Source organism: Salvelinus namaycush, chromosome 2 (assembly GCF_016432855.1).
Source record: "Salvelinus namaycush isolate Seneca chromosome 2, SaNama_1.0, whole genome shotgun sequence".
In the NCBI taxonomy this organism is placed as follows: Eukaryota; Metazoa; Chordata; class Actinopteri; order Salmoniformes; family Salmonidae; genus Salvelinus; species Salvelinus namaycush.
This window is the reverse complement of record NC_052308.1, coordinates 45114334-45135049: the sequence shown is the minus strand read 5'-3', so window position 1 is coordinate 45135049 and position 20716 is coordinate 45114334. Positions and strand designations below refer to the sequence as shown.

The 20716-nt window shown below is 40.8% G+C and overlaps 1 protein-coding gene across 1 annotated transcript; it reads right to left on the bottom strand.

Moving 5' to 3' along the window:
• Positions 1-373: 373 nt before the first annotated feature.
• Positions 374-18310, bottom strand: LOC120063835 (retinol dehydrogenase 12-like). The gene is made up of 6 exons (XM_039014151.1): positions 17911-18310; positions 11374-11613; positions 10564-10653; positions 8012-8200; positions 7679-7788; positions 374-1244 (listed from the first exon to the last, which is right to left on the bottom strand). The coding sequence occupies exons 1-6, from the start codon at positions 18071-18073 to the stop codon at positions 1065-1067; spliced, it is 972 nt and encodes a 323-aa protein (XP_038870079.1). The 5' UTR covers positions 18074-18310; the 3' UTR covers positions 374-1064.
• Positions 18311-20716: the final 2406 nt, after the last annotated feature.

The window sequence follows — 20716 nt, the reverse complement described above, 5'->3', positions numbered from 1 at the left end:
GTTCCTAATGTTTTGTACACTCAGTGTATGTATAGTGTGCAACGTATGTACAAACGTTGTACTACTGCAACTCTGTACTACTGTAGGTAAAAACACAAAGCAGGTACAGTGCTTAAAGGTATTGAGGCTGTAACATGTGTGTGCTTTCTCTTCCTCAGCCAAATGACAGAAGACCACCGGAGACATCAAAGCTGCCAATCTACTATAATTGACCAGTTTCAATTTGTTTCAATTATATGAATAAAGGAAAATGATCATTTCAATAGAGCTTTGCTTGTCTTGTGAAATAGCTGTGTATCCATACGTGTGTCACACTTCCATACCACATCCTCTAGATGGCAGTGTCTATGTAATGTGAAGAAACAACCACTCATTGCTGGTAGTAAGTTTATTGACAAAATTCCCTCTTCACAGACAGGCACACATTAAAACACACACCTCATAGTTAGGGCCCTGTCTTTGGGTTAATCACGTCACATGACCTGAATTTTAACCATTTATATTTAATTTTATTTAACTAGATAAGTCACTTAAGAACAAATTCTTATTTACAATAATGGCCTACCAAAAGGCCTCCTGCAGGCCTCCTGAAAGGCCTCCTGAATTTTAGAATTAAAAATAAAATAAAAAATTTAGGACAAAACACACATCACGACAAGAGACAACACTACATAGCACGGCAGCCACACATGACAACTGTCCCCTTTTTTTATATCTCAGATGGTCCAGCACCATCCTCAGACAATTGCTTTAATTTTTGGTCTACTTCTCATTCCTGGAAAAGGCTTCAAATAAAAGGTTAAAATTCCAGGTCATATGACATGATTAACCAAAACGCAGGTCCCTACTCACAGGAAAGGAAAATACAGTCAGCTGAAAATATATCATGACCTACGGCAAACATAATTGGTGTGTCTGAGCTGTTAAGTGACTCTACAATACTGAAGACGCACACATAAACACAAAAAAAACTTTATATGTATCCTTCACAGATTATAAAACCTTACACTATATTTTACTTGTCTGCTATTGAATAAAACACTTCAAGATAAACTCTAGCTCTCTCAGAACTTGGATGTCAATCTCTCGCAGAACTCAAAGACCTTTTCTGCGAGGGCGGGGTCTCGGGCCAGGGGAGCAGGGAGAACCAGGGAACAGTCGCTGTCAAAGTACTTCCCTGTTATTCCCTCCGTCTCCACGGCAACCGCACAGTACATGGTGCTCACTGCCCCTTCCTCAGAAGACTGTGTGGACAGAGATGGGAGAAGGTGAGGCTAGGTATACAGTAGGGCTGGGATTCAATCCGTTTGCGCTGTCAGTTATGCACATTTTAAAGTCAATGTTCCGCCGTTCACATTAATTGCTGCAGATGCCTGCTCAGTCGGAAATGTCAAGCACTTTAACACGGATCAAGCGCTGATCAGATTGAATCCCGGCCTAACACACACACACACACACACACACACACACACACACACACACACACACACACACACACACACACACACACACACACACACACACACACACACACACACACACACACACACACTCTACTCCACTTGACTCCTTTTCACACTGGTTTATTCTGTCTTTAGATTTAAGGTCTCTATTCAATCTGTATTGCTGAATTTAGCATTCCAACTTGATTTCCATTACATTTCAATGTTCCCGCATTAGCGGAGACTGCATTCAAGGTAAACGCTGCATATGTCGGCGCAATCGGAAATTACCTTCACATTTCTATTGCGCAATCTGTAACGATTCAGAAATACAGATTGAATAGAGCCCTAAGAATTCTTTCTGGACAAACTCAACAGTTCTTACGAGGTGGGATGGCACACACACACACAGCCAAAACAGTCCAAATTCCACTGTCACGGTTGGTCAAAACAGTCCAAATTCCACAGTCACGGTTCACGTGAGCCCAGAGACAGAAATAAATGCTGTTTTCATTACCAACATGTGGTAGCGTTTACAGTTGTTCTGCTGGTTTATTGAGTGGATTTGTTTTTTTCAACTCATTCTGTAGTGTGCCGCTGTTTTGTTGGGTCCCCACCATACCAGGGCAGAAAATAATTGTATTTTGTAGTTTATTTGAAAATACAAACTTTTCAAATACTCAAGGTAGTGGAATATAGCTTATATAGAGTTTCGACTAAAAGGCAACTATTTTCTTTGAAATTCAAATACAGGTCTCAGAACATTTTTATAATATGTGAAAGTATTTAAAATACTTCTCAGAAAACCAAATTATATTAAGGTATTTATTTATTTTCTTTGTATACATTTTTTTCATTAAAAAAAGATTCACACCAGATACAAACATCAACTTACAGACGCACACAAACAACAACAACATTTCATCTGCCCAGACCAGCATGCTCACACCCCTATCCCTAGTGGGCCACATGGCCTTAACCTGTTTTGGCTGCAGGGGCAGTATTGAGTAGCCAGATAAAAGGTGCCCATTTCAAACGGCCTCATACTCAATTCTTGCTCGTACAATATGCATATTATTATTACTATTGGATAGAAAACACTCTCTAGTTTCTAAAACCGTTTGAATTATATCTGTGAGTAAAACAGAACTCATTTGGCACAAACTTCCTGACCAGGAAGTGGAAAGTCTGAAAACTATGCTCTCTTCTAGGTCCTGCCTATAAATGGGCATGATACGTATTAGTATACATGCACGTCATACACCTTCCCCTGGATGTCAAGAGGCGGTGAGAGAAGAAATGGGGTGTTTATCTTGGTTTGAAGTGGAATAACAGCTCTTGGAATGACGTGTCACCCATTTCCTGTTTTCAGGAAGGCGCGAGAAGGAACCTGGATTTGCCTTCTGATAAGCTGCCGTTATGGACGACTAATATCTCCGGCTTTGATTTTATTTGATACATGTGACCATATCATCGTAAAGTATGTTTTTTCAATATAGTTTAATCAGATTATTGAAATTTTTTCGGGGGTTTTGCCGTGTTCCGTTCTCTTCCGTTTGTTGACATGGAGAGATTCGTGCCACTTGGCTAGTGTGCTTGCTAAATCGAGAGGGAAAGAGGCCGTTCTAAATCCAAACAACGATTGTTCTTGACAAAGGACACCTTGTACAATATTCTGATGGAAGATCAGCAAAAGTAGGAAACATTTTATGATGCTATTTCATATATCTGTCGTACATGTGAACTAGTCGTCGGCGCCCAGCTTTTGGGTACTCTAGCTATACCGAAGCTGTATGTCGAAATGAAGTTATTTTTAGAATTCTAACACGGCGATTGCATTAAGAACTAGTGGATCTATCATTTCCTATACAACATGTATTTTTTAGTTATGTTTATGAATAGCTATTTGGTCAGAATATGTGTCAGAAAAAGTGTCCGAAAAAAATCCGGACGTTGTGGGAAAAAGTAGCTAAGTTAGCACAATGTATAACCATTGATTTCAGCTCTAAATATGCACATTTTCAAACAAAACATAAGTGTATGTATAACCTGATGTTATAGGACTGTCATCTGATGAAGAATATCAAGGTTAGTCAAAAATTATATATCTTTTACTGGTTTGTTACGATCGCTAACTTTTACTGCTGGGAAATGGCTTGTGTTTTTGGCTATTGTGGTAAGCTAATATAACGCTATATTGTGTTTTCTCTGTAAAACACTTAATAAATCGGAAATATTGTCTGGAATCGCAAGATGCCTGTCTTTCATTTGCTGTACACTATGTATTTTTCAGAAATGTTTTATGATGAGTATTTAGGTATTTGGCGTTGGTGTCTGTAATTATTCTGTCTGCTTTCGGTGCAATTTCTGATTGTAGCTGCAATGTAAACTATGATTTATACCTGAAATATGCACATTTTTCGAACAAAACATAGATTTATTGAATAACATGTTATAAGACTGTCATCTGATGAAGTTGTTTCTTGGTTAGTTGGGTTGGTTCTTGGTTAGTTAGGTTGGCTTTGTGCATGCTACCTGTGCTGTGAAAAATGTCTGTCCTTTTTTGTATTTGGTGGTGAGCTAACATAAATATACGTGCTGTTTTCGCTGTAAAACATTTTAAAAATCGGACATGTTGGCTGGATTCACAAGATGTGTACCTTTCATTTGCTGTATTGGACTTGTTAATGTGTGAAAGTTAAATATTTCTAAAAAATATATTTTGAATTTCGCGCCCTGCACTTGAAGTGGCTGTTGTCATATTGTGGGCGGCCTCGGGCTTGCAGCCAGAAGAAGTTTTAAATTGTATCAATTTGTCTTTCATCAGTCACATCAGATTTTCCTATTGCGTTAATGATGGGAGATTGATTGATTTCCATGTTTTTAGTATAATTTCTTTCTAGATGAGAAGAGAATCAGCCCATTGGGTATCTCACTACACCCCCATATGCCATGTCTTAAAATATGCAAACAGACAGATTAAAAGTAAGTTTACATTGTAATACTTCTGACAGCCAACTTTCTAGCTCCGCCCATAACTTTTAGGAAAACCCAGAAAGTATGGATTATTGAGTCATTGTTAGTTTTACACTTAAGACATGACTCTGCTGTTGTGCTGTAGAATTTGTTAATTTTGTAGCGAGTTAATACAATTCCAAGTTTGGAAAGTAAAAACCACCATCAGACTTAGGAAGATGTAAATCTTTCCTTTTAATTCTATGAATTTTACTTGCCCATATAAAGTCTGATATGATAGTATACTTTTTTAAAAGAATGTCTTCGGTGGGGTAATATGTATTACCGAAAATAAATACAAACACTTTGGCAGCCATGCCATTCTGAAGAGGTTTATTCTACCTGTAAGATTTATGGGAAGATTGTTCAATTTAATTAGATCTGCTTTCATATTGTTAAGTAATGGAATTTATATATTTGTTGTTTGTTGTCACTTATTAAGTATCTGTAACGTTCTTCGTCGGGCGAAAGAGAGGAGGACCAAGATGCAGCGTGGTGAGTATTCATTTTAATAAGAATACTTCAACAACGAACAAAACAATAAAGTAAACGAACGAACGAACGAACAAACGAAAACGTAACAGTCCCGTATAGTGAACACGAACACAGGAACAGGAACAATCACCCACAACCCACAATGAAAAAACAGGCTACCTAAATATGGCTCCCAATCAGAGACAACGACTGACACCTGCCTCTGATTGAGAACCATATCAGGCCAAACACATAGAAACAGACAAACTAGACATACAACATAGAATGCCCACTCACATCACACCCTGACCAAACAAAACATAGAAACATAAAAAGCCAACTATGGTCAGGGCATGACAGTATCCTTATTTGTTGTAGTCTACTTAAAGGACTGCTTGAGTTATTCTTTTTCATATTGTAATCATCATTTTTTCCCTTAAATTGGATTTTTAGAGTGTTCTGGAAATATTTTTAGCAAAGGGGGAATTGAGTTTTCAGTATTGGTCAGGTATATCAGGAGATTATCTGCAAATAAGTTTAGTTTATATTCATATTTACCAATACTGATACCTGTTACTTATGGGTCCTGTCTAATTCCTTCTGCAAGCTGTTCAATTGCCGGTGCAAACAGGAGGGTGGAGAGGGGACATCCCTGTCTTGTGCCCCTTTCTAAAGCAATTTCATCAGATAATGTATTATTTGTGCATATTTTTGATTTAGGACATTTATATATTATTTGTATTAAATTTATTATTTCATCTGTAAAGTTGAAAACTTCCAAAGTTTTGAATTTAAAAAAGGCCATTTAAGATGGTCTAAAGCCTTTTCAGGATCAACATCCATTATTAATAAATCTATATATTTGTCAATATATATTTGTTTTTATTTACTTGTCACAGTTTATTAAACTTGTGTCTATAATCATTAGGGGACTCTCTAGATTTTCCTGATTTTAATATAACTGAAATAACTGTTTGAGACATAGAACTATAAGTACTGAATTGAGTGACATGTGTTGTCATTTGTGTAAAAAGGGGTGCTAATTTGTCTCAAAATGTTGAATAGAATTCTATGGGAAAGCGATCCAGTCCTGGTGCTTTTCTCCGTGTATATGTTTTAACAGTATGTAATATTTATTTTTGGGCGATCTCTGTTTTCTGATAATTGCTTCACGGTTGTTGAGTCTAAGAAGACTATAAGGTCCGTCTAACTGTTGTTTAATTCTGATGTATATACATTTTAATAGAAGCTTATAAAATTGTCATTAATCACTTTGTTATTTCTAATAACAGCATTTGTATCTTTCTTTTAAAATTATAACTGGTTTAGCATGTATTCCTTTTTGTGAGAGCTGCAAGATATTTACCAGGTTTATTTGCCATTAAGTAATATGCTTTATTGGAGTTTGACCTGTAATTGTTGGCTCTCTTCAAAAGTAAAAGACTGTGTTCTTGCTTAAATTCAGAAATGTGATTTTCTTCTTTACCTTGTAAAGATTTGTTATGGTCTTTTTCTAAGATAGAAATAAAAAATTAAAGAAAAATAAATCACTTAATCAGATTTAGTTTTTGCCAAATATTAGATTATCATTGAGATTATCATTCCCATAATGTATGCCTTAAAGGCATCCCAGATTATATCGGGGGTCGGCTTTTCTCTATGTCTACATTTGTAATGGTAACGGCCTCTATTTCTCCAGGCATTGCGCTAACGCTAATTAGCATTGGCTCACGAAACTACCTCTAGCTTCCTTGATACTGGACACAGAGACATACAATTTGTATCCACGAGTTAATCTGACTCTGGGGAAGTATATAAAGGAGTATGCCTTTAAGTGTTGAAAGAAGACTAAATATCCCAAAAGTACCTTTTTGAATCAACTACAGCCAAGGTAAGTGGAAAATCTGAGTAACCATCCCTCTATAGATGGTGTAATGTGTGTTTGAAACAAGAACACTGACCCTCAGATATTCAAAGAGGTTCAAAGTTGTATATGCAAAGCATCCAATGTTTGCAAATGGCTTTGAATTACTCTTCAGTAGTTTCAGGTATCGTACAATTAATTGCAGCTTTCAACCTTTTCAGTGGCATGTTGAAAGAGTCATACAGTAGTTAAGCGCCACAACCTATTTATACTTATCTGTATAAAATATCATTGGTTAAAATGGCTCAGCTGGAAATTATCTTTAAAAAGCGCACTGTCGGTTGTCTGGTGCAGTAAGTCTCTTTAGTTTCCTTGTGAATGAAGTGAGACCTAACACATCCTGTTCCAATACATGTTACAACCAGGACCATAACAATAACAAATATTATATCTCACACATTTTCTTCCCAACTACAGACCGTCTCAGAAACACACTTTTCCCGGAATTTAGTCACAGGAGCGATGTCGACAAGCACATTGCACTTGAATGTGATATCCACAAAAAGCAGGGAGATTGCCTTTAAAAGGTGTGTTGTCATTTGTCCAGTGTGCACTGCTGAAATGCACCTTTCAATGAATCCCAGCCTTTCGCTCTTTCAGTTCAGACAAAAAGAACATATTGATTACAACTTAATTTTACAGTACACTATTTACTTGTTATTTGGAAACTACTGTATAAAATCACAATTATTACATAATAACATATAAGTACCAGAAATCGTTTCTTACTTAATACCAGCTGAAACAGGATGGTAAAATAAAGTGTTAAACAATGTACTGTATGAATGATTTTCACCAGGGTGTTATGATTCAAAATGTTCACCTTGAAGAAGAAGATTCCGATCATGTTGAAGAGGAACCGAACCATGAAGTTATAGTGTCTCATCACTTCTGTCATCACCAAACCGGGGTGGACGGAGTTAGCTGTCACCCCTGTTATAAACCACACAAAAGCCCAGAAATTCATATCCCTCCTTTACCACTCAGAAATGATGCTCATTGTAAAATGTTACTCATCCACTAATAGTTGTTTTAGCAGCAGTTAATAGGGTATTGCTCTAAACCAGAATTTGATAATCGAATAGCCAAACCAGATGCCATCAACACTCCTACTCTGAGCTGCTTTACTAATACTGGCCCAGGCCTTCATACCTACCTGTTCCTTGTAGCCTTCGCGCCAGCTCGTTAGTACAGATGACGTTGTGCAGCTTGGTGTGGTTGTACACACTGCCCATAGTGTAGTCCAGGTTCTTGCCCTTGAAGTGCGAGAAGTCGACCATACCCATCCAGTGGCTCATGGATGACACGTTGACAATGCGTGCCGGTGCTGATTGCTTCAGCAGGTCTGGACGGAGGGGAGAGGGGGAGGAAAAAGGAGAGGAAAGGGGAACGGGGGATGGAGGGAGGGAGGAGAGGCGAGAGAAGAGTAGTGGGAAGGGAAGTGAATACAGTAACAATGTAAAGTGTGGAATGTAACGTGAGAACTGGGACAATGTTACATACAGTAACCTACTGTAAGGTTGAGTAGATATAAAACAGGTAAAGTAACAAAATGCACAACACTCACAAAATACAGCACTAGAATAAACTCTTAGAAAAAAGGTGCTGTCTACTGTAGAACCTCAAATCAAATGTATTTATATAGCCCTTCTTACATCAGCTGATATCTCAAAGTGCTGTACAGAAACCCAGCCTAAAACCCCAAACAGCAAGCAATGCAGGTGTAGAAGCACGGTTATTTGGCTGTCCCCATAGTAGAACCCTTTGAATAACCTTTTTTGGTTCCAGGTAGAAGCATTTGGGGTTCCATGAAGAACCCTTTCCACAGAGGGTTCTACAGTGCCGTGAAAAAGTATTTTTCCTCTTTCTGATTTTCTAAATTTTTGCATATTTTTGATACTGATACAGATCTTCAACCAAAACAAAAAAGATAAAGGGAACCTGAGTTAACAAATAACAAAAAATATAATTTATTTAATTAACAAAGTTCTGCCACACCCAATTCCCCTGTGTGAAAAAGTAATTGCCCCTTTACACCCAATAACTTGTTGTGCCACCTTTAGCTGCGATGACTCCAACCAAATGCTTCCTGTAGTTGTTAATCAGTCTCTCAGATCGCTGTGGAGGACTTTTGGCCCACTCTTGCATGCAGAACTGCTTTAACTGAACAACGTTTGTGGGCTTTCAAGCATGAACTGCTCGTTTCAAGTCCTACAACAACATTTCAATAAGGTCTGGACTTTGACTATGTCAACTTCACATTTGTTGTTTTTTAACCATGTTCATGTAGACTTGATTGTGTGTTTTGGATCACTGTCTTGCTGCGTGATCCAGCTGCGCTTCAGCTTTAGCTCACAGACGGATGACCTGACATTCTCCTGTAGAATTCCCTGATACAGAGCAGAATTCATGGTTCCTTCTATTAAGGCAAGTCGTCCGGGTCCCGAGGCAGCAAAGCATCCCGAGTGGCGCAGCAGTCTAAGGCACTGCATCTCAGTGCAAGAGGTGTCACTACAGTCCCTGGTTCAAATCCAGGCTGTATCACATCCGGCTGTGATTGGGAGTCACATAGGGTGGTGCACAATTGGCCCAGCGTCGTCTGGGTTTGGCTGGGGTAGGCCGTCATTGTAAATAAGAATTTGTCCTTAACTGACTTGCCTAGTTAAATAAAAAATATATACAGTATATAAAAATCCCCAAACCGTCACACTACCACCACCATGCTTGACAGTAAGCAAAGTTCAGACCTAATCCCAATTGAGATGTGGCAGGACTTGAAATAAAGCAATTCTGCATGCAAGAGTGGGCAAAAAATTCCTCCACAGCGACGTGAGAGACTGATCAACAACTACAAGAAGCATTTGGTTGGAGTCATTGCAGCTAAAGGTGGTACAACCAGTTATTGAGTCTAATGGGGCAATTACTTTTTCACACAGGGGCATTGGGTGTTGCATAACTTTGTTTATGAAATAAGTATGCAATTGTTGTGTTATTTGTTCACTCAGGTCCCCTTTATCTAATGTTAGATTTTGGTTGAAGATCTGATAACATTCAGTATCAAAAATATTAAAAAATTGATAAAATCAGAAAGGGACAAATACTTTTTCACGGCACTGTCACGCCCTGATCTGTTTCACCTGTCCTTGTGCTTGTCTCCACCCCCCTCCAGGTGTCGCTCATCTACCCCACTTATCCCCTGGGTATTTATACCTGTGTTTTCTGTCTGTCTGTGCCAGCTCGTCTTGTTTGTTCAAGTCAACCAGCGGTTTGTCTCAGCGCCTGCTTTTCCTCTGTCTCGCTTTTTCCTCATCCTCCTGGTTTTGTCCCTTGCCTTGCCTTGCCTTGCCTGTCCTGACCCTGGGCCTGCCTGGCGTCCTGTACCTTGGCCCCACTACTCTGGATTATTGACCCCTGCCTGCCTCGACCCGTCGTTTGCCTGCCCCTGTTGTTGCAATAAACATTGTTACTTCAGCAGTCTGCACTTGGGTCTTACCTGAAACCTGATAGGCACTGTACATGGAACCCAAAAGGGTTCTCCGATGGGGACAGTGGAAGAACCCTTATAGAAACACTTTTGTCTAAGAGTGTATAGGAACATATTTTGTATAATAAGCCTATAGCCGTGGCCTGTGTAACGCTGCAGTAGTTGCACACAGAGCTCCAGCATTACAGCAGGGTGAGGTATTAGTGGGATATGTTGTATCTTACCCAGAAGCAGGTTGGTGAGGAGGAAAGGACCCACATGGTTGGTAGCAAAGGACACCTCTAGCCCATCTGAGGTGATATCTCTAGGCAAGCCTGTGTGCAGACACAATATAACCAAACCAAGGCACACCCATACATATTTGAAAATATGTATTTTAAATACAGAAAGCATTACTAAAATATGTGATAAGAAAAGCTGTGAATGCATTTTACTTTGGGCACAAAAGGATGTGCATGTAGCAAACAGACATAGATAATGAATGGGAATTTGTAAGCCAAATTGTAATTGGGTGGAATGGCATGTTACCATCGTTATTATCAATCAAGCAAAGCTGTTTGTCTCATGGACATTCTTATTGGGTACTGACTCGAAATGACAACCGTGCTTTGGTAATCTTACCCAAGACCTAAATAGACCTAAATTAACTCTCCTCATGCCCAGTCTTCAGTCTTATGGAGTGTAGACACCCTTGATTCAAACCCAGTTGATCACACTAATGTGATGGCTGTTGATGTCCACCCCCGGTTCCCTGCATCTTAGCCTGGAATCCAGAGTGAATATCGCTCCTTTTCATTACTGTTCTGCTTCAGGTGAATATTGAAAATTTAGCGATATTCAGTGTGGATTTCAGGCAATAACTGACTCTGGACCCAATGCCCACCTGAAGCCCTGGCATTGTCGACCAGGATGTGGAGAGAGCTCCTTCACTATTGTCTTTTGCTTCAAGTGGAACAGTAATAAATTGTGAACGATATTCAGTGTGGATTCCAGCCTAAGTGTGTATTCCAGGCTAATCTGGATCCGATGCCCACCTGAAGCCCCGGCGTTGTTGACCAGTATGTGGAGCTCCTTCTCCTCTCGCAGGACGCCCTCTGCGAACGCCCTCACCGACGCCAGGGACGAGGTGTCCACCAGACGCAGGTGCACGTCGGCATTCCCACTCCGCTTACGGATCTCATGCAGGGCGACGCTACCGCGAGCCTCGCTCCGGCACGCCATGATAACACGAGCCCCGCGCCGGGCAAAGTCAAGGGCAATGAACTTCCCTATCCCTGAGAGAGTGATAGGTGAGGTGGTGGGAGTGGGGTGTAAGAGGAAAGGAGTTAGGGAGAAAATTAGATAGAGAAAGAAGATGTAGAATGAGAGAGGGAAAGAGAATGGAAGTGATAGAAAAAGAGAACGAAAAAAGAGAACGAGAAACAGAAAGACGGGGAAAGGGAATGAGAAAACAGGATAGGGGAGTAGAGAGGGAGGGAGGTTAACAGGGTTAAGTAATCTCACCCCATTCCGTACAAATGTGCGCAACCGTGACATTCAAACGAGGCTGCAAAGAAAACTAATGGGACTGTGTTGACTTCAAAATCTGGGGTGTGAACTACGTTTCTATTCAAGCGTTGATCGACATTGTAATGGCTCTATAGTATTGGAGAAAAGTTGAAAAAACTGACCCTCCGTTACATCGTGACGTGTCATGCCGTAACGTACCGCACGCATAAAGCAACTATTTCTGTCTTACAATCTCTCTCCACCAGGTGTAGCACTTCTCTCATCGTTTAAAAACAAGAAATGGACCGTGACGGGGGTAAGGGGGGGATACTCATGACTCTGAAAGCCGCTGTTTACTTCTGAAGATCACTTTAGCAGCGCCCTAAAAATCCGATTTCAAATTAGACACAAACCTTCAAATAGGTATGTAATGACACATTATATAAACTCTTTATAGTGTTTTATTTACATTTTAGAGGTGATAAGTTGGACAGATCGAGTGAAAAAAAGCCGTTTTACCACACAACATCTCTCCTTCTCACTATCACGCATTAGTTTCGCTTCCCCACCCGTCATTTTTAAAAAGACCCGACGGAGCTCACTGCCTTCTTGAATAATGCAGAAACGGGCAGCGTGGAGGTCTCGGCATGAATTCTTTTGGAAAGGGGAGAAATTGTGCTTTACAATGGTATTGACATTACAGTTGATCTGGAAGTATTACGTTTTTTGGGCGCTAAAATAAGGTCAATTTTATGGACCAAGGCGATGTACAAAAGTGAATGAGTTTACATTAGTGATAAAGACACTAAGCAGGACAAAACAAAGTTCAAGAGCATTTGCTCAGACTGCAATCAAACAGGGAACTGTTTGTGTGTATGCCACAGGAGGCTGTTAAGGGAAGGACAGCTTATAATAATGTCCGAAACGGAGCTAATGGAATGGCATCAAACACCTGGAAACCATGTGTTTGATTATTTGATACCATTCCACTGATTCCGCTTCAGTCATTAACACGAGCCCGTTTCCCCCAATTAGGTGCCACCAACCTCCTGTGGTGTACGCGTGCCCGCCTGCTTGTCTGACTGACATTTCTATATGTGTGCAAAAGCTGTAAAAGACAGGAGTTTTGTAACAGGTGTGACTGATTGACTTGTTAACTCTCCAAGCGATCTCATCGGTTAATTGTATGTTTGCTGAATTGTATTTAAGCAAAGATTATCTATTATATTGACAAGATAGTCAATTTAATGGGAATACAAGTCCTCAAAGATAGAAGGCAGGCGGGAGGAGGTGAGATCAGGTGGGACCATTCTAGCCAATGACAGGGCAGATACGTGTGTGAACAGGCCATAGAGATAGATAGAGGTCTCATCTTTGTATCTCTGTCATTATAGTGTCTGTGATGGCATGGGCAGCGTCATTTTAAAGTAGTACATTTTCCTCCTCTTTATTGTCTGATTGCTCCCAACTCGTAGGCTCCCCATCCAGTTGACTACTTTTAAAATAGTGGAAGCCCTCAATGGCAATATCCATGTTAAAATGGGCTATATCCATGATGAGTCATACATCTATCTTTATGGCAACAGGCACAACTCTGTTATTGTCCGATACATAAATTGCCGTAATTCCGAGTGCGTCCACTTATATCAGTGCATTCTTAACAACCTAACCATTACGAAATGTCTATTTGATCAAATAAGCCTCATGTATCGGTTCCCAAGTTCTCTCACGTCACCCCGCTCCTCCGCCCTCTCCACTGGCTTCCAGTTGAAGCTCGCATCCGCTACAAGACCATGGTGCTTGCCTACGGAGCTGTGAGGGGAACGGCACCTCCGTACCTTCAGGCTCTGATCAGGCCCTACACCCAAACAAGGGCACTGCGTTCATCCACCTCTGGCCTGCTCGCCTCCCTACCTCTGAGGAAGTACAGCTCCCGCTCAGCCCAGTCAAAACTGTTCGCTGCTCTGGCACCCCAATGGTGGAACAAACTCCCCCACGACGCCAGGTCAGCGGAGTCAATCACCACCTTCCGGAAACACCTGAAACACCACCTCTTTAAGGAATACCTAGGATAGGATAAAGTAATCCTTCTAACCCCCCCCCCCCCTTAAAAGAGTTAGATGCACTATTGTAAAGTGGTTGTTCCACTGGATATCATAAGGTGAATGCACCAACTTGTAAGTCGCTCTGGATAAGAGCGTCTGCTAAATGACTTAAATGTAAATGTAAAATGTAACAAATGAGCAATTACATTTTTTTGTTGACCAAATTCGACACTCACTGGCAGGGGCGCCGCCAGGGATTTTGGGCCCCATGAAAAGATATCACATTGGGCACCACCACCACAGGCCACACCAACCTTGAGCAATTGCTGTAACCACACACCTCCAGAACCCAATCGACCCATTCAAAGCTTTAAATAACTCTACTTTTTCAGGCTTGCAACTCTCTTGTAGTCCAATATTTACTGTATGATATTTACTGACAGTGAGCTGTGAAAATATAACACTGTGCAGACATGCATGCAACATTCTGCATACAGTGGAATTCACTATTTGATGCAAGACTGATAACCTCGATAAGAAATGTGCTAAAGGCCATCTTTTACAGTCTAAATGTAATTTTAATGGTAACATTCTTGAATGGAAAATTCTCTTAACATTAATGAAAAATTAAAAAAAAATAAAACTTATATACATCAACCTCTTCAATTAAAATAAATTAACATTATCATCTATAGAATTATATAACAATCAAAATAATAAAATCAGCAGCAGATTTTTGAACTAAGCATACATACCAACTAGAAAATAAAAGTGGAAATGAAAAATGGAAAACAAAATGGAAATTCAAAGGTCTGATGGTGGCGCTAGAGGAAAGGTCAAGTGGTCAGTCTGTTCTCAGTCTTGTTCTCAGCCTGTGGGCATCATGTGTGTAGTGATCCAATATCCATATCCATGCCATGTAACAGTTATCACTGGCCCTTGCTCAGCCTTACTCACCCAGAGCCCAGCGCCGAGCCTTCTTGCTAGCAAAGTCACTGATCATTTGAAGTCCAGCTTTCTAGCTAACTGACTTTCAATGGACAGCATGGCAAGACTGCAAAGCCTGTCCTGGGACATAGTGGACCTCAAATAGTTTTTTTTGTCGGTTTTAGCTTACTGAAAGCTCTGCGGCCACCACAACAGTCACAGGCAGTGTGCAAAATATACGTAAAGCAATGCACACTTCTCCAAAAATGCTTTGCAGCTGCATCTTACAAATTGCATTCAGGAGACCAAGAGGGGACAAGTTAGGGGGGAAAGTGGCAGCATATACAGTGTTCAGGTGTCTTACTTCATTTTGAAACTCAGGTGTAAGATCTCTGGAATACTTCATGATCAGTGGTTGGCACACAGAAGGGACTTTATCCTCACTAATCTGCCCAACTTTCAGAACAGAAGACAATTATTCTACAATTTTTGCAGTGGTGTGGAACCTAGTGTCCAAGTCACTTATTATGTTGTCCATAGCAGTAAAAAAACACTGTGTTCTGAAACACATTTGCTGCACTGTCCTGAGCTGTCTGTCTCCTCTTGAGAGGTCTCATCATGGAATCTCTTCCTTTTCCTCTGGCGGCTGTGTTCCCTGCTAAATTGAGGTGCAACAATCATTTGCGTAGCAATCAATGTTGCCTCAGACAAGAGAGACTCCCTTCCATCTCTGAGACCCTGCATCTCTTCCTTTAAGGCTCTGATATTGGCTGCCTCTGTGTCAAGTGAGATTTTTCCTGACTGGAGAATCACATTCCTGTCCTTAATGCATTTCAGTACCTGCATGCCAACTGACATGTCATTCCACACAATGCTGCTCACCTCCTTCTGTTGGGAGAAGTTTTATTAGTACATTGTAAATAAATTATTATATTAATGATGATAGGTTAATAATTTAATATTGAAAAATGTTTACCTAGTGTTCTAATTTTTATTTAGGACCACTGTCACTCACAGTCCCTTAGACTCATCCTAACTCCCACCCCCCCAAACAACTCCTCACTTCGTGGGCTTATTTTCATGGACAGATTTTGGCAGGAGTAAAACCTCTCGCTTCGCCTCTTACTCTCTGATTTAAGCCTTGTTTCTTTCTGTTTTAGATGCGACTGTCTACAGGAGGGCATGCAGTCCAGAGGTATGGTTGTTTCCACAAGCATGGGGGAAGTGGAGTATTGGAAGTTTCCAAGATGGACCTACCTCCTGGGCTGCACCACCTCCTGTGCCTTTTTGTTACTTTGATTGTTTGTCAATTGAAATTGCATGGTTTGTAAATATTCCTGGCCCAGTGAGAAAGGCCACTGCTGAAAAGGTGAACTTGTAAACCATACCCTATTATTTATTAAATGCTGAAACTAGTCCTTCTGTTTGGTCTTTACTTCACTATGCCTGCTCATCCCAGTTACAAATAACCTGTCACGTTTCCACCTCGTGACAGTTTCCTTCACATGAAACTTGGCACTTCTGAGTTGTGAGCTGACTGACGTGCACAGCTATTGTTCCAAGTGTTTGTCTATAGCTCAGTTTCCATCCAATTGATGACAGATTTTAATGCAAATATCTGTAATTTATCTGTAAAATGCGCATTTTACCACCAGAGATGTTTCCATCAAATTGACTTGTTGTGGACAAAAGGCTGTGCGTGATGACAAAGTGCACATAAAAATAACTTTTGCGGTTCAATTCCCATTTATCAAATAAAAAATACAAGTTAAATAGCTTTCATTTGATTTTCAACTCTGATATGAATAATGTAAGTTAAGCAGGTTCCTGGAATAAAATATACATAGAAATAAACACTCACAAATACAATTTAAATAAGGGGCAATGTTCAAATGAGGATGTGTTCGCATCATCACAAAACACAAAAAGATCCCACCTTGTCTAGAAATATTTTGTTTTGTCAACATTTTGAAAAGTTTACCTTCAAATTTTATGTTTCCATCAGGCCTATTGTGACATTTTTTTTTATCAGTGTACTTTAATGACAGGCCTGATGGAAACAGCAAATGTGTCGGTAAACTTGGTAATCGTTCCAAATGTCGACAAAAGAAAATATGCTCGACAAGGTGGGATCTTTTTGTGGCTATAGCTAAGTTTCCATCCAATTGGTGACAGATTTCCATGCTGAATATTCTAAAATCCGCATAAAAACAATATGCACATTTTCCCACTAGAGACTTGTTTCCATCAAATTGATTCGTTGCAGACGAAAGCCTGTGCGTGATGACGTAAGGAACATAAAAATACTAATTCCCATGAACCGAATAAAAAAGACAAGTTAAATCGGTTTCCATCAAATTTTCAACTCTACTGATGGTTTTCTCACAAAAAAAATGTGCCATTATAGCAAGGAGCTTGATGCTTTTTTCCAATAAATATCAAGGGTCTTTTTCTGGTGACATGTTAATCGATGCTTGGCTGCCATTTGACAAATAAAAAATTATCTCCCTCTTTTATCCATAATAATCTCATAATGTAGGCTGTATGTGCGCTCGAGCCAACAGTGCGCATATCTGCGCTGTGCTGGCCAGAGCGCGCGTGTCAATACCACAGTGGGCACATTAGCTTTATAATGCAAAACTGTCAGTAGAGTTGAAAATGAATGGAAACTCTCTCTCACGGACAAAAACATGTGGACATACAGGAGAACTCTCACTTTCTTCACATCTTCAATGCGGGATTCCAAAAGCATGCCATTATCTAAACTCCGAAGTCTATTTGAGACACTTTGAGTGCGGACTGGAGGTTGAAAAGTTAAAGTGAGGGAAATGCGTCATGTCAAGAGTTATATCCCCGCTGGACAAACACTGGTTGAATTATAGTTGTTTCCACATCCTTTCGATGAAATTGAACCAAAGTGAATAGTGAGTTAACAATTATGATTTCAATAGTCTTTAGATTTTGTTGTATTACCATTTAGTTAAGAGTTAAGAATTTTTGTCTGTGCGCTTGGTGGATAAATATAATTATTGAATCAAATTGACTGGATAAGCCTGTCCAAGCAAAACAAGTCTATAGTCCATGCCAAGTGGCACCATACAAAACAGTTACCTGTGTTAGCTCCAGTCACTATGGCTGTCTTGCCCTTCAGTTGCACCAGACAGGCGCGCGGATCCCACGACCCTCGCCGCTGTGATCTCAAGACAAGTCCCAAAATCACCGTCGATACAGCCCACAACGGGTGAGAGAAAACATCAGTCCAAACCAAATACATTTAAAAATCCACCGAGGCCCAAATGCAGAACGAAAATGTATCTGGATACAACTTCGCAATTGTCAGTCAGGTTGAAGCAGATTTCTTGTTATTGTCAGTCAGGTTGAAGCAGATTTACGACCCACCTCCTTTCTGAGGGCTATTTGCCAGTATCTACATAAAACGATTCAAGTCAACACCCGAAGTTTTCCCCAAAGTCGATGTTGCCACTGAGTGTACACAACATTGGGAAAACCTGCTCTTTAAATCAAATCAAATCAAATCAAATGTTATTGTTCACATACACATGGTGAGCAGATGTTACTGCCAGTGTAGCAAAATGCTTGTGCTTCTAGTTCCGACAATGCAGCAATAGTAATCTAACAATTCCACAACAACTACCTAATGCACACAAATCTAGGTAAGGGATGGAATAAGAATATATACATATAAATATATGGATGAGCAATGACTGAGCGGCATAGACAAGATACAATAGATGGTATAAAATACAGTATATACATATGGGATGAGTAATGCAAGATATGTAAACATTATTAAAGTGCCATTATTCAAGTGACTAGTGATCCATTTATTAAAGTGGCCAATGATTTCAAGTCTGTATGTAGGCAGCAGCCTCTCTGTATTAGTGATTGCTGTTTAACTTCTTTGGGATAGGGGGCGGTATTTTGACGTCCGGATGAAAAGTGTGCCCAAAGTAAACTGCCTGCTACTCAGGCCCAGAAGCTAGGATATGCATATAATTGGTAGATCTGGATAGAAACCCTCTAAAGTTTCTAAAACTGTTAAAATAATGTCTGTAAGTATAACATAACTGAATTATGGCAGGCAAAACCCCGAGGACAAACCATCCCCCCCCAAAAAAATCATCCTACCGCTGATTTCAATGGCTGGCACTTTTATAATAGGGTGAAATCGTGCCCGATTGCAGTTCCTAGGGCTTCCACTAGATGTCAAGAGTCTTTAGAAAGAGTTTCAGGCTGTTTAAAAAAAAAAATTAGCCAGAAATTGTAGTTTTTCTAGGTGGCTCCCATTTTGGCTGTAGTGTTTCCAAACGCGTGAATGAGAGCGTGTTGTTTGGTATTTTTCTCCGGTAAAGACAATAACGATTCTCCGTCTTAAATTTTATCGTTTATTTAGCTCTAGCGTCCCACTAATCTGCAAGAAGTTAACAGCCTGAAGGCCTTGAGATAGAAGCTATTTTTCAGTCTCTCGGTCCTAGCTTTGATGCACCTGTACTGACCTTGCCTTCTGGATGGTAGTGGGGTGAACATGCAGAGGCTCTGGTGGTTGTTGTCCTTGATGATCTTTTTGGCCTTCTTGTGACATCGGGTGCTGTAGGTGTTCTGGAGGGCAGGTTATTCAGCCCAACAGGATGCTCTCAATTATGCATCTGTAAAAGTTTGTGAGGGTTTTAGGTGACAAGCCAAATTTCTTAAGCCTCCTGAGGTTGAAGAGGCGCTGTTGCGCCTTCTTCACCACACTGTCTGTGTGAGTGGACCATTTCAGTTTGTCCGTGATGTGTACGCCGAGGAAGTTAAAACTTTCCACCTTCTCCACTGCTGTCCCATCGATGTGGATAGTCCACGATCATCTCCTTTGCTTTGTTGACGTTGAGTGAGTGGTTGTTTTCCTGACACCACACTCCGAGTGCCCTCACCTCCTCCCTATAGGCTAGCTCGTCGTTGTTGGTGAGCAAGCCTACAAATGTTGTGTCGTCTGCAAACTTGAGGATTGAGTTGGAGGTGTGCATGGCCACGCAGTCATGGGTGAACAGGGAGTACAGGAGGGGGCTGAGCACGCACCCTTGTGGGGCCCCAGTATTGAGGATCAGCGAAATGGAGATGTTGTTTCCTACCTTCACTACCTGGGGTGGCCTGTCAGGACGTCCAGGACCCAATTGCACAGGGCGGGGTTGAGACCCAGGGCCTCAAGCTTAATGATGAGCTTGGAGGGTACTTTGGTGATTAATGCTGAGCTGTAGTCAATGAACAACATTCTAACATAGGTATTCCTCTTGTCCAGATGGGATAGGTCAGTGTGCAGTGTGATGGCAATTGCATCGTCTGTGGACCTATTGGGGCAGTATGTAAATTGAAGTGGGTCTATGGTGACAGGTAAGGTGGAGGTGATATGATCCTTGACTAGTCTCTCAAAGCACTTCATGATGACAGAAGTGAGTGCTACGGGGCGATAGTCATTTAGTTCAGTTACCTTTGCCTTCTTGGGTACAGGAACAATGGTGGCCATCTTGAAGTATGTGGGGACAGCAGACTGGGATAGGGAGAGATTGAATATGTCCGTAAACACACCAGCCAGCTGGTCTGCGCATGCCCTGAGGACACGGCTAGGGATGCCGTCTGGGCCGGCAGCCTTGCGAGGGTTAACACGTTTAAATGTCTTACTCATGTTGGCCACGGAGAAGGAGAGCCCACAGTCCTTGGTAGTGGGCCACGTTGGTGGCACTGTTTGTCTGGAAGCAAGACGTCGGTGTCTGTGACGTGGCTGGTTTTCTTTTTGTAGTCTGTGATTGTCCGTAGTCCCCTGCCACATACGTCTCGTGTCTGAGCCGTTGAATTGCGACTCCACTTTGTCCCTATACTGACATTTCGCTTGTTTGATTGCCTAGCGGAAGGAATAACT

Coding starts and splice junctions, on each gene's coding strand:
- LOC120063835 (XM_039014151.1), bottom strand. CDS start 18,073: ATGTATTTGGTTTGGACTGATGTTTTCTCTCACCCGTTGTGGGCTGTA. Junction 11,614..17,910: donor AGTGACTGGAGCTAACACAG/GTAACTGTTTTG, acceptor TCACTCTCTCAG/GGATAGGGAAGTTCATTGCC. Junction 10,654..11,373: donor CAACAACGCCGGGGCTTCAG/GTGGGCATCGGA, acceptor GTCTGCACACAG/GCTTGCCTAGAGATATCACC.